Raw genomic sequence first — 12346 nt, 5'->3', positions numbered from 1 at the left:
ATGAGCAACGCAGTTAAATCATATGAACTATTTTAATACATTAATCAACTGTTGTTTATAGAGTAATTAAAAATATACTACATATTAATAATGTAATGTTTTTTGCAGTATTGCTTTTATGAAAATCTCTACAATAAGTTTAAACATGCAAAAAATATACTTTACATGGGAAACCACAAAATAATACTTTGCATTTGTGGATTTGCAATTCAGTTGAAGCTTTTACGACTTCACTTCTGACAATCTATGTGTAAACAAATACTATTTGAAACCTATATTTGAAAATATGTCTTAATAATGTCATTATTCTAGTAGAATAAAAATTTTTCGTGCATCTCCCCTATCCGTTAAGTTACAGTTCCTTAAATTCATGAAAATTAGCACATTTCTTTTAACCTTCAGCCCATTATCTGTCGATCAAAAATATTTTGTGGTTTATTGTTATAATATGATTTTTAACTTTGTTCATTATTAACCACTATTTCTGCATATGAATACAATTGTACATATTTACAAGTATGTTTACATTGCTTAAAACTAACTAAACGCGGTATAATATTGTAAACAAATATGTCGAAATATATAAATTAACAACGACTTTTTGATTTTCTATTAACGCTGTAATTTTTCTGATCCACAGTAACTCATATTTATAGATTAATCTTATCATTAATATTTTATTAATATACCTAATAATAAATATTTTCTTTTATTGCAACAAAACTTTTCAAAATTTGTTTGCCCTCTCAAGTCTCAGCTTGCCAAAGTTTGCCAAAATTCAATTTTCGACAAGAAATAAGGGGTCGCCCTTTATGGTCTTCTTACCCAAAATTATTCTCTTGTGCGTTAAAAATAAAAGACATATCATGGTTAAATTTTTTGAGAATTTTTTGGATTTCTCCCAAATTTATGCAACATTATAAGTATATCATTAACATTGTGAAATAAATTATTGAAAAAGATATGTACATATAAAGATTGAATTATTTCAATAAATTTTTGCTATAACTTCGACATAAAATTACATATATGTATATAAAAAATGAAAAATGTTGGACTCAAAAGATCTGCATATAAGCGATTTAAGAGTTTTTAAACTAAATTTCTAAATTAAATCTTTAGAAAAAATTTGAGACAGTTGCAACTTAATTTTGATTTAAAAACATATTAATTTAAGATTTTCAAAAATTTTACTCTTACAACACAAGCCATGAATTTTCACAGTCGTTTTGACACGTGAACATATTCTGTGATTTATATAGTTGCATGTAATAGTTCAATTTAAAAAATAGATTAATAACAAACAAAAGCTCTGAATTAATTGGTGTTTCACGTGCACTCAAATTAATTTATTTTCGAAACGAAAAGGGTGCTAAAAAAATTGTGTAATATTTTTTATATAGTTATTTAAATGAAACTTTAGTTCGTTTCTAATCTTGGCGAACTTTAATATAAAAATCGAGAATAATAAAATTTAATTTTTGGAAATATTTCTCCAAAATTTTAAAATAAAACATAATAGCAAATTTTTCGTTTTGTAATTTTCTTTTTATCTTAGTAAATAATTGTCTAAATAAAATTTATCTTTGTGGAAGATTTTGAATTTCTAGTAAAGTTTTCCCCTTGGTATCTGGTAATAAAAGCATTGCTATTCCTCCAATAATACATTGTAGAGGACCGATGCCAATTATTATTACAAAAGATAACAAGGTTATTCCAAATCCCAAATTTACAAAAATATTTAACAAAATTAGGGGTATATATTCTAATATTATAATTAAAGTATTAACATGATTCTTTCTGTAATAATTCCAATATTCTGACATATAAGTATAACCAACAGAACTGGAACCGCAACCGAGAAATATGTTATATATGAAGAAAGGTACCATAATTGAGTACATATAAATGCTGTTATAATAGTAGTTTTCTGCAAATATTTGTATTAGGATGCTCATGATTAAAAACAATGCGCTGCCAGTTATTGATATTTTTAGAATAGTTTTCCGTCCTTTTAAATCAATTGCATATATTGGTAAAAAATTAGCTATAAATTTTCCAAAAAACATTAATATTATTTTATATTCAAGATTATAATCTAAAAATAACAAAATTATTGATGTTATTGTAACGGATGTTGCTAATGAATATGAATATCGACATAACAAAATTTTAAATGCTGGTTTCATATCTCTACATTTTAAAATTGAATTCGATTTGTTTTCCAAAATTGTTCTCATATCTGCCATTTCACTTTCAATTTCCGGATTTGTCGGATCTGTTTCTTTCCTTAGTTTGAGAAGAGCATCAGTTGCTTTTTTTTCATGATAGTTTTCCAACAAGACCAATGGTGATTCACAAACTAATAGGTAAGCAGTAATTAATGCGTAAAAACCTATAATAATTGTGGACGCTCCAATTATTAAGTATATGTTTCTTGATAAATTTACATAATCGTTGTTAATAATAACAATGATTGAAATTCCAATTAACAATCCTAAATCAATAGCGAATTGTATGAAGCTACAAATTGATCCGCGCAGATATTTAATTGATATTTCGCCACAATGTGTGACATAAGTTAAAATAGTAATTCCAAATGTGAAACCAGTGAAAAACAGTGCTCCGTGTATTGTTTTTTCAGGAATAGCATATGGACTGGACGGAACCTCTTCAAATTGGATTATAACTGTTCCAGTTAAAATTGTTAATACGCTGGTAGAAACCTGAAATAAATTTCGACATTTATTTAATAGATACATTGAAATCAGAAATATATTGAGATTTAGTTAAATTTTTATTTCATGATTGGTAAAAGATAATAGTAATTTTATGTGCTATTGAAAAGTAATGTTTTATAACGACTACTCATCAATTTATCAAAATATTTTGCTAATAAATGGTTGTTATTATAGCATGATATAGAATTTGCTGAGATTGGTGAGATCATATATGTCAACAATTAATCAAGTAAATATCTGTTTAGTTGAAATATCTAATTAAAAAGATTTAGTTAAATTTTTATTTCATGATTGGTAAAAGATAATAGTAATTTTATGTGCTATTGAAAAGTAATGTTTTATAACGACTACTCATCAATTTATCAAAATATTTTGCTAATAAATGGTTGTTATTATAGCATGATATAGAATTTGCTGAGATTGGTGAGATCATATATGTCAACAATTAATCAAGTAAATATCTGTTTAGTTGAAATATCTAATGTTAATTTGATTGTTTTTTAAAAATGATTAAAATATAATATTTTAATTTTCCAATTTTTGTTATTTACTCGTTATCATATCAAACAACTTTCAGCACACAAACTAAAAATGACAAAAGAACGACTACAATATTCGACTGCTATAATGTATATGAATGCTTTATTTTATATCAATAAATTATAAATTAAAAAACATTAAAAAAACTTGTATGCACTTACATAAAAAATTCTTTTTGGAAATATTGGTAACAACACCGAAGTCAAAATAACACCAACAATTACTCCACCGTAAAAATGATATAGAATTTCAGTTGACAGTTTACTAGTAATTGATGAATAATATAGAAATGACATTGACATTCCACATCCTATGAGAGAAAATATTCCTGGAAAGATTATATAATTTCAATATTAATAGATTTATAAAATTTAATAAATAAAAGCGTTTCAGCCGATCTTAAACCGACTGAATTACACTGAAGTTTGCTACTGTTTACTTTACATTTTTTACATTTCATTTATCATTCGATTGGATGAAGTGAAGGATTGGCGAACATGTCTAAATCAACATAGAATTTTACATTGAAATGGAACATATATTTATGTATATATTTATGTATTAAGAATAGAGAAAACGACTCGATCAAGTACAAGCTGCATAACAAAGTTATGTTTGTTACAAACTCCATACTTAAGTTGAAGAATTAAGAAATAATGTTAAATCAGTTCAAACATGTTTTTTATTCAATAGCTTCTGTTTGAAACGTTAAGTTTTTTTTATTTTGTTTACAATAATAATAATTTGAAGAAATTAAAATTTTTAGTTTAGGTTTATTCTACCTGATGTAAAATTTGTTAACTGCCTTATATGCTTTTTTCTGTATCCCCAAGAATTTATAGCTGGTTCACATTTGCTCTCTGCATGTTGAGCTTCATACATTTTTTAAAAATTCGATCAATGATATTTGTTATATTCTTGCTGTTTGTTTTTAAAAAAATATACGTAGAATTTGTTAAGACTTTACACAAAAGCGTTTGATACAGAACTGGCTTTTGAAAAGCTTTTTAATTCGTTTAAAAATAAAAACTTTTACTTTTTAAAAACAAGAGAAAAAAAGAGAGAGAGAGTTATGTTCATGATCATGAAATAATTAAAAGACATTTTTTTTGCGTTTATTGTGAGTGTAATATCGAAACATTGTGTGATTTCGTACTCATTCTTATTCTTGTCAGTTATTGTTTTAATATTTTATTTCATATAGCAATAAATAGCGAGAAAGATTTACTTATCTCAAAAATTTCATTCTCTTGTCTCTATAATACACGTATCGTTATAACTTTTTCCTAGAAAAATTGAAAAAATGCTTATAATTACACTCTGTCAGTTCGTGTGTCTGATTACAAAACTTCTGCACCTTATAAAAATAGATTTTTAGTGGAAAATTAAATATGAATAAATCTTTGCTGGAAATTTATTTGTGTAGAAGAAAATGTTTACCTACTTCTCCCACTTCTAAAAGTTATAGCCCCACAAAGTCCTAAAAGAGGCATTTTTTTAACTATTTTTTCTAACAAAACCACAAACAATTTTTAAATTCAGCAGAAAAGTAGTGACTTGCTTCTTTAAAAAAAAATGGCCGTTAAAATTTACCGTTTCTTTTAAACGATAAGTTGAGGGAGTCTGTTTGAAACAGCTTTTAAATACAGTTACATAAACAGTTTGGTTTGTTTGTAAAAAATTGTTTTCCACTTTGGTCGCCTCTCGAAATTTGAATGTTCGACATATTTCCTAAACTCCGAGCATTTCCATATTTGTATAAAAACGAAAGATAATATTCAACACCATGTCTCAATAAATGTAGTTACATATTTAACTTATCATCATTATTGAACGCGTTATCCTAAATTTATGCAAGCATTAGAAATATTTTAGAACATGTATGAAAGTATAAATGTACATAATTTAAATAATGTAATATGTAGATTGTTGTCAAAAGCAATATTTTTGTTTGTTGAAGAGAAATATGCCTCTTAGTCTTTACAAACCACTCATTTGTTTTGTATTCTAACGAAATCAGTAACGTAAATTTTGTTTTTCCAATAAGTGATCATTGGTATTTTTTTGGTTATATGATATTATGGAAATGTAATACATATGTTTAAGTAACCTCCATAAGGCAAGTTTTCCTTACACGAAAATATCTCTAAAATAAATTTACATAAAAAAATAAACCTTAAATCAAAAAACATATTTTGTTAAGGTTTCAAGTAATTTAATAATTGTTTTTATGATATGTGTCGAGTGCGTTTTTTATTACTGTTATTAAATTTTATAAAATTATCAAATATAAAAAAACTTAATTCAGTTATTTTAGTGTTTTATTCTCTTTATAGTTTACAAAAAAAAAAAGAAATAAAAAAGAATAAATTTATTTTTGTCTAAGACTTTGAATATCTAATAAACTTCTCCCCTTTGTTTCTGGTAACAAAAAAATCGCTATTCCTCCACTTATAAATTGCAGAAGACTGCTAATAACTAATATTCCAAATCCCGAGTTTCCGAAAAAATTTAATAAAATTAGAGGTGCATATTCCAATATTATAATTAAAGTATTAACATGATGTTTTCTGTAATAATTCCAATGTTCTGACATATAAGTATAACCAACAGAACTAGAACCGCAACCAAGAAATATGTTATATATGATTAGGGTTACCATAATGAAGAACTCTATGTATTTGCTTTTATAGTGATATAATTTTGCAAATATATATACTAAAATGCTTATGATTAAAAACAATGCGCTACCAGTTATTGATACTTTCAGAATAGGTAGCCGTCCTTTTATATCAATTGCATAAATTGGTATAAAATTAAATATAAATCTTCCAAAAAGCATTAATATTATTTTATAATCCAAATTATAATTTAAAAATCTAAAAATCATTGTCGTTGTGGTAGCGGATGCAGCTAATGAATATGAATATCGACATAATAAAATTTTAAATGCTGGTTTCATGTCACTACATTTTAGAATTGAATTCGATTTGTTCTCTAACATTGTTCTCATATGTTCCATTTCATTATTAATTTCTGGATTGCTCGGATCTGTCTCATTTCTTAATTTCATAAGAGCATTAGTTGCTTTTTCTACGTGATAATTTTCTAACAAGACCAATGGTGATTCATAAACAAATAGTTTAGCAGTAATTATTGCGTAAACTCCTATAATAATTGTAAATGTTCCAATTATTATGTATATACTTCTTGATAAATTTATATAATCGTTGTTAATAATAACAATGATTGAAATTCCAATTAACAATCCTAAATCAATAGCAAATTGTATGAAGCTACAAATTGATCCGCGCAAGTATTTAGTTGATATTTCGCCACAATGTGTGATATAAGTTAGAATAGTAATTCCAAATGTGAAACCAACGAAATATAATGCTCCGTCAATTGATATTTGGGGTGTCGTATAATCACTAATTGGAACTTCTTCATATCGAACTATAACTGTTCCTGTTAAAATTGATAGTACTCCGCATGAAATCTGAAATAAATTTAGAAATTTAATTACTATACATAATATATTTAGCTTTAGTTAATATATATACATATACATATATATTTGTATAACTTCAAAGATTTTTTGATAGAAATAAACTGTTATTTTTTTGAGCTAAGTGTATGAAATATAAATTTGTATCTAAATATGAACATGCAATATGCGCAAATCGTTTTCAGTAATCAGTAAGTTAATATTAAACAATAATTGAAAAAGAAGGATTACTGATAATGATAAATAATGGGGTAATAATCAAAGGAAATGAGCGTAAAACAAAATTTATACTTTATTGCTATTTAACTTATGGATGTATATTGTAAGTTAGTATATTTTTTTGAGTTTTTCAAACACCTCACTATTCCTTACACTTTATGCATAGCAAAAAAGTACATAATTTTTGTGCCTAATTTTTGTCAACAAAAAATTTTTTTGGTTAGGAAAAAATTACAAGAATATTTAGATTTGTTCGAATGTTTTGGTATAATCTCAAAATCAATGATAATATTAAATATGTGTGTATGTATATACACCTTAAACTGATTTAATTACATTATCTTGTAACTATAAAATTGGCAAACTTCAAAATTGTACTTACATAAAGAAATTTTTTTGGAAATATTGATAACAACACCGAAGTCAAAATAACACCAACAATTATACCACCATAAAAATGATAAAGAATTTCATTAGTTAGTCTTCTAGTAATTGATGCATAATAAAGAAATGATATTGACATTCCACATCCTATGAGAGAAAATATTGCTGGAAAGATTCAATAAAATTCATTCATTACTTAGTACTGATTAATTATTGAGCATTTTTACATTACTAATAATATTGTGTTATATTTATATTATGATTAAGTTAGTTTTTAATAACTTAGTTTATAATAAAACAGTAGGCGTATTTCAAATTTTAGTTGAATGAAATAGATTGTGTAAAACTTTCTAATATTTTGCTTGTTCACTGTTATAGTGTCGTAAAATTTGTAGGCTGCCAAAAACAAATTTTAGAAATATTGTTTAAAATAAATACATACATATGTACATAAATACATAATGTGCATTAAAGTTATGCACTCGGTATTATTCGACATTTATACTGCAAAATGTTATTCATTCCAACATTCTACAGATTTTCATACTGGAGACTGTAATTTTATTAATTGATTTTATTTTGTTCAACATTTTGAAAATTTATTAATTGTTTTCAAAACGAACAGTAGTTGACTTTGTTTTCTTATTGTTTGTAAAAATTTTTTTATTTACTTTGTAACAATTACTCGGAGAAATTAAAATTTTTACATTGGTTAACTGCATTTAGCATTACACATTAGTTTAAATTAATTTTACCTGATAAAAAATTAGCTAACTGTCTTATATGTTTTTTTCTATATTCCCAAGAATTTACAGCTGACTCATATTTTCTCTGTGCACATTCAGTTTCGTGCATTTTTTATTTATTACTTTTTATTTAGAAAAAAAAAATTGTAAACAAATTAGACAACAACACTTCATTTAAACACGCTCAATTCACAACTGTCAACTGGCCTTTGAAAAGCTTTTCTTTTCATCTGATCAAAATTCTCGTATAAGAAAATAACAAAACAAAATATTTCAAAAAGATAATGTGCTATGTCCGACACACAGAGTTTTTGGGTAAACATTAAAAATTTCTTTAATATGAAATAATGTAAATGCTTATTATTACTATGAGGTAGTGATGCACGTTCTACAACATTATTCATTATTCTTTTTTTAATTTTTGACATACGAGTATTTTAAAGCAAGCGACTGAAGCTTTTATTAAATTTCTCATAAAGCTTTTTTTGCAAAAGTAGAATTTTTACGACGCTGTTATTGTTGTGTTGACTAAAAATATTTTCTAATTTGAAATGAAATATTTTTGCATATATGTATTTCGTATTTACAACTTGTTTGGGTTTTTCAAAGTTTACACTGGTTATGTTATGTTGAGTTCATTTAAAATACATTATGTATATAAAAATTTGTTGTTCTGTTATTTATTGTGATATTGTGATTTCATCTTGGTAAAACCAAACAGAATAAAATCAGGAAATTGAGATATTTACGAATTAGATTTTTAATGACGAGAGAGTTATTTATTTATCAATTAAAAATTTCAACGAAAAAGATATTTTTAAATAATCTTATTATAGAAATAAAGCTTTTACTTCAAAATTATTTTTTAGCGCTTCATCAATAAAAATAATAAACAATATTAACAAAATTGCAACACTTTTATTGAAGTAAAAATGCAGTGATGTAAAAGATCAGTAGAGTTACCATTGTAGCAATTTTTAAAATGAGTGAAAAATAAATTATTCTTAGGGATTAGAGAAGCCAAAATTGAAGGAATGAGTAGATTTGACAATTGGTGTTTTGAAGATTTCAGTCATTTTTCATTATAAAACAAAAATTAAATAATAAAAATTCGTGTCAATTTTAATAGTAACAAATTAAACGAAAAATTCTATCAAAGCCAAACAATTTTTATTTTAATATATCAAATTATGATACGTCTCTGATGTAAAAGAGCAAAAAGTGCAAAATTTCTTAGAGCATTGTGCACGATTTAGATTAGTCGGTCTAAAACGGTTATTTTTATTTGTTCAATATTATTTTTTTTATTCTTTTCTGTTCTGCAACAGAATTTTTGAAGTCTATTTTAAAAACGATAAGTACTTAGTTAACTTTAACATTTTATTAACTTTTTATTGTTAATTTCGACGTTTTCGTTTCATGAATTTTCTATGTTTTCAAGAATGTACAATCGTACTGCATACATACATACATAGAATATATGTACATATCTATTACATATTTTTTATAACATCATTATTTTGCAATGATTTCTGCATTGATAAAAAATAAATATGTATTGATGGCAAGAACAAGATATTTTTAAAGATATGACAAAATTTATGATTGGTTTTTATGTGAAAACGTGAATATAAAATAATGATTGTAACATTCTGAAATTTCTGAACCCAAAGTCCTCGAATACGACATGACACATATGTACGTATGTTAAATTTAGATGAAAAACGTTTAAAAATTGATAAAATGAAATGAATGGTGATGACGCTTCATATAATATATGTATATGGATGTGTACCCACATACACAATATCTATATTTTATATAAGTATGTATGTATATACATAGCTATAAATATTTTGCACATATTGTATATTAGTATAATTTTCGTGTATAATGATTATAAATAATATTATACAAATAATATAAAAAAATTTATTGAATTGGAAAATGCCGAAATAAAATATGTAAAATCTTATCCAATATTCACGTAAATCATATAAAAAAATGTTCTTTCTTTTAATTTATGAATTAGTTTAAGCATAAGTTTGAGTAAAGCAAGTTATATACATCAATTATATTAGAGGAATAGGAGATTTATTAGTCTAAATAAAGATATATGCACTAGAGTGAAAATATTTTGTACTATATAGAAAATTTTTATATGTACATAGAGATTATTCAATCATAATTTATATTTTTGAAATTATTCTATAAATTCACATTTTTTCAATGATTTTGGTTAAGAAAATCAATTAAAATTCGTGGTGTATATTGGAAACGATTGATCTCTTATAATATTATCAAGATACCCGGTTTTTAAATCAAATATGATATTTTAGTTAATAAATAACAAAGGTAAAATCTAACAGGCAAATAATATATTTTAATTATTATTGAGTATTCAATAGGGTATCTAATATTTTTTCACATAAATTTTTAATTTCATATACCTAGGAGCGGTGTTTTCTTGAAATTTTATATATATATGCAGGTACTGTAGGTATTGCAGTTTTCTAATTACAACATATTATATGAAAGTTAGTAGTTCTGATGTTATAAATTTCTTCAAGAATTAAACATGGTTTTCTTTAATTAAAATTGAAATTTTAATTTATCAAATAACATTGTGTACTTCAAACTTTTTAAAACAAAATCAAAGTAGCTAATTAAAGATGTTGAATATATTAAAGAAATATATGTATGTATATACTTATAAAATTTAATATTTTTAAATAATATGAATTTGTTAATGCCATTAATAATTATAATAATTTTTTGTTTTTCTTTCAGGTGAATGCAACAGGTAAACGGAATTCTTGGATAAAATTAAAACTGACTATGAATTTTGTATAATTTTTCCTTTCATAATATTAACATAGGTCTTATATTATATTTTCTATTTAATAAATTGGATGAACCCTGCGTTAATTTTATAAAATTTTAAAATTTGTGAAAGTTGAAGTAATTAAATCATATGATTTTAGTTTTGACTGAATTGATACAAAAATGCAAGAACAAGAGTAGAATCAAAAACAAAAATAGTAAAACTGACGACATAGGATGACATAGGATTCTTCATACTCAGAAAATAAAGAATAAGGGTTTAATTTTGTTGATTAAATGACAAAATTATTAAATTAATTATTGAAAACTAAATTTCAATTTATACTATATATACCTACATACATATGTAATTATAATTAAAATTTTTTTTATTGCATAACATTAATTTATTATTCCGATTTAATATATATTCATACCGTTAATCATATAGGAACTAAAACATCCTTGAAAACTGTGCAAAGTTTATTACAAAAATTCAAACTATGGCACCAGAATAATATTGTATTTCTCTTAAGATACGCGCTGTGTAAAAGAAAAAAACTTAAAATTTCTAGGCAATTTTATTAAAAGTTTGTCACTTATACTTTCTTATACCAAAATATTAAGAAACTGATTTTGACATTGTAAACAGAAATATTTTTTTTTTCCTTTTTGTAAATTAAAACAGGAAAAAATTAATTTATATTTGTTTTAACTCTTTTCTTGTTTTACGCGCTTTCATATTATTTCAAAGAAAATTTATTTTCATTAACTTTTTGAAAAGTAATTAAATTTCTATTTAAATCTATTAAAATGTTTAAGAAAATATCAAGTTTAAAGAATTTTTTTTTGACTGAATGTGCGTGAATTTTTGTTGGCGCGCCCCTTTACGCTATAATGAATGGAATGAATTCGTTCCAGAACTTGAATTATGATTTTTAATTATATTATCTTATTTTCATTCTTTTCCATGAGTTTAAATTATTTTTCGGTGATTTAAAATAATTTTTTTTTTCATTTTTTGACTTAATATGAGTGTGAATAAAATGGGGGTTAAAGTAAAAAAGATTTTCTTTTATTTTCGAGAACGGTAATACTTGAAATGAAAATTTTTCTAATTACATTTTGTTTAATTTGTCAACTTTTTGACAAGATTGTAAAGAAGTCATTCCTTTTTATGTTGCTAAAAAGAATATTAAAGAATAAATTTTTTTTGTATTTATTTTTAAATTTATTCCTACTATTGTGATGAGAAACTGTTTTATATGTTGTATAATTATTTTAATTTTAATTGTTTGTTAAATAAAAACATGTTTAAGATGTTTAAATATTACATAGAATATTAGATTAAGTAATATTGAAAATAGCATGTAAATATATATATT

At 24.1% G+C, this 12346-nt stretch overlaps 2 protein-coding genes across 2 annotated transcripts; both read right to left on the bottom strand.

The window, feature by feature from the left end:
• Positions 1 to 1580: 1580 nt before the first annotated feature.
• Positions 1581 to 2762, bottom strand: LOC129614056 (uncharacterized). The gene has a single exon (XM_055528442.1). The coding sequence runs from the start codon at positions 2760 to 2762 to the stop codon at positions 1581 to 1583; it is 1182 nt and encodes a 393-aa protein (XP_055384417.1).
• Positions 2763 to 5572: 2810 nt separating this feature from the next.
• On the bottom strand, positions 5573 to 8330 carry LOC129614076 (uncharacterized). Its single transcript, XM_055528463.1, has 3 exons — positions 8148 to 8330; positions 7391 to 7557; positions 5573 to 6780 (listed from the first exon to the last, which is right to left on the bottom strand). The coding sequence occupies exons 1-3, from the start codon at positions 8245 to 8247 to the stop codon at positions 5653 to 5655; spliced, it is 1395 nt and encodes a 464-aa protein (XP_055384438.1). The 5' UTR covers positions 8248 to 8330; the 3' UTR covers positions 5573 to 5652.
• Positions 8331 to 12346: the final 4016 nt, after the last annotated feature.

This window comes from Condylostylus longicornis, unplaced genomic scaffold (assembly GCF_029603195.1).
Source record: "Condylostylus longicornis isolate FDR11 unplaced genomic scaffold, ASM2960319v2 ptg000100l, whole genome shotgun sequence".
In the NCBI taxonomy this organism is placed as follows: Eukaryota; Metazoa; Arthropoda; class Insecta; order Diptera; family Dolichopodidae; genus Condylostylus; species Condylostylus longicornis.
The sequence above is the reverse complement of the archived record's forward strand: the minus strand, read 5'-3'. Positions and strand labels throughout refer to the sequence as shown.

What these genes read in the sequence shown, in the direction of transcription:
- LOC129614056 (XM_055528442.1), bottom strand. Translation starts at nt 2,762, where the DNA reads ATGTATCTATTAAATAAATGTCGAAATTTATTTCAGGTTTCTACCAGC.
- LOC129614076 (XM_055528463.1), bottom strand. Translation starts at nt 8,247, where the DNA reads ATGCACGAAACTGAATGTGCACAGAGAAAATATGAGTCAGCTGTAAAT. An exon ending in GTTAGCTAATTTTTTATCAG is followed by an intron (nt 7,558 to 8,147) that starts GTAAAATTAATT and finishes GAATCTTTCCAG; the next exon opens with CAATATTTTCTCTCATAGGA. An exon ending in TTCCAAAAAAATTTCTTTAT is followed by an intron (nt 6,781 to 7,390) that starts GTAAGTACAATT and finishes AATTTATTTCAG; the next exon opens with ATTTCATGCGGAGTACTATC.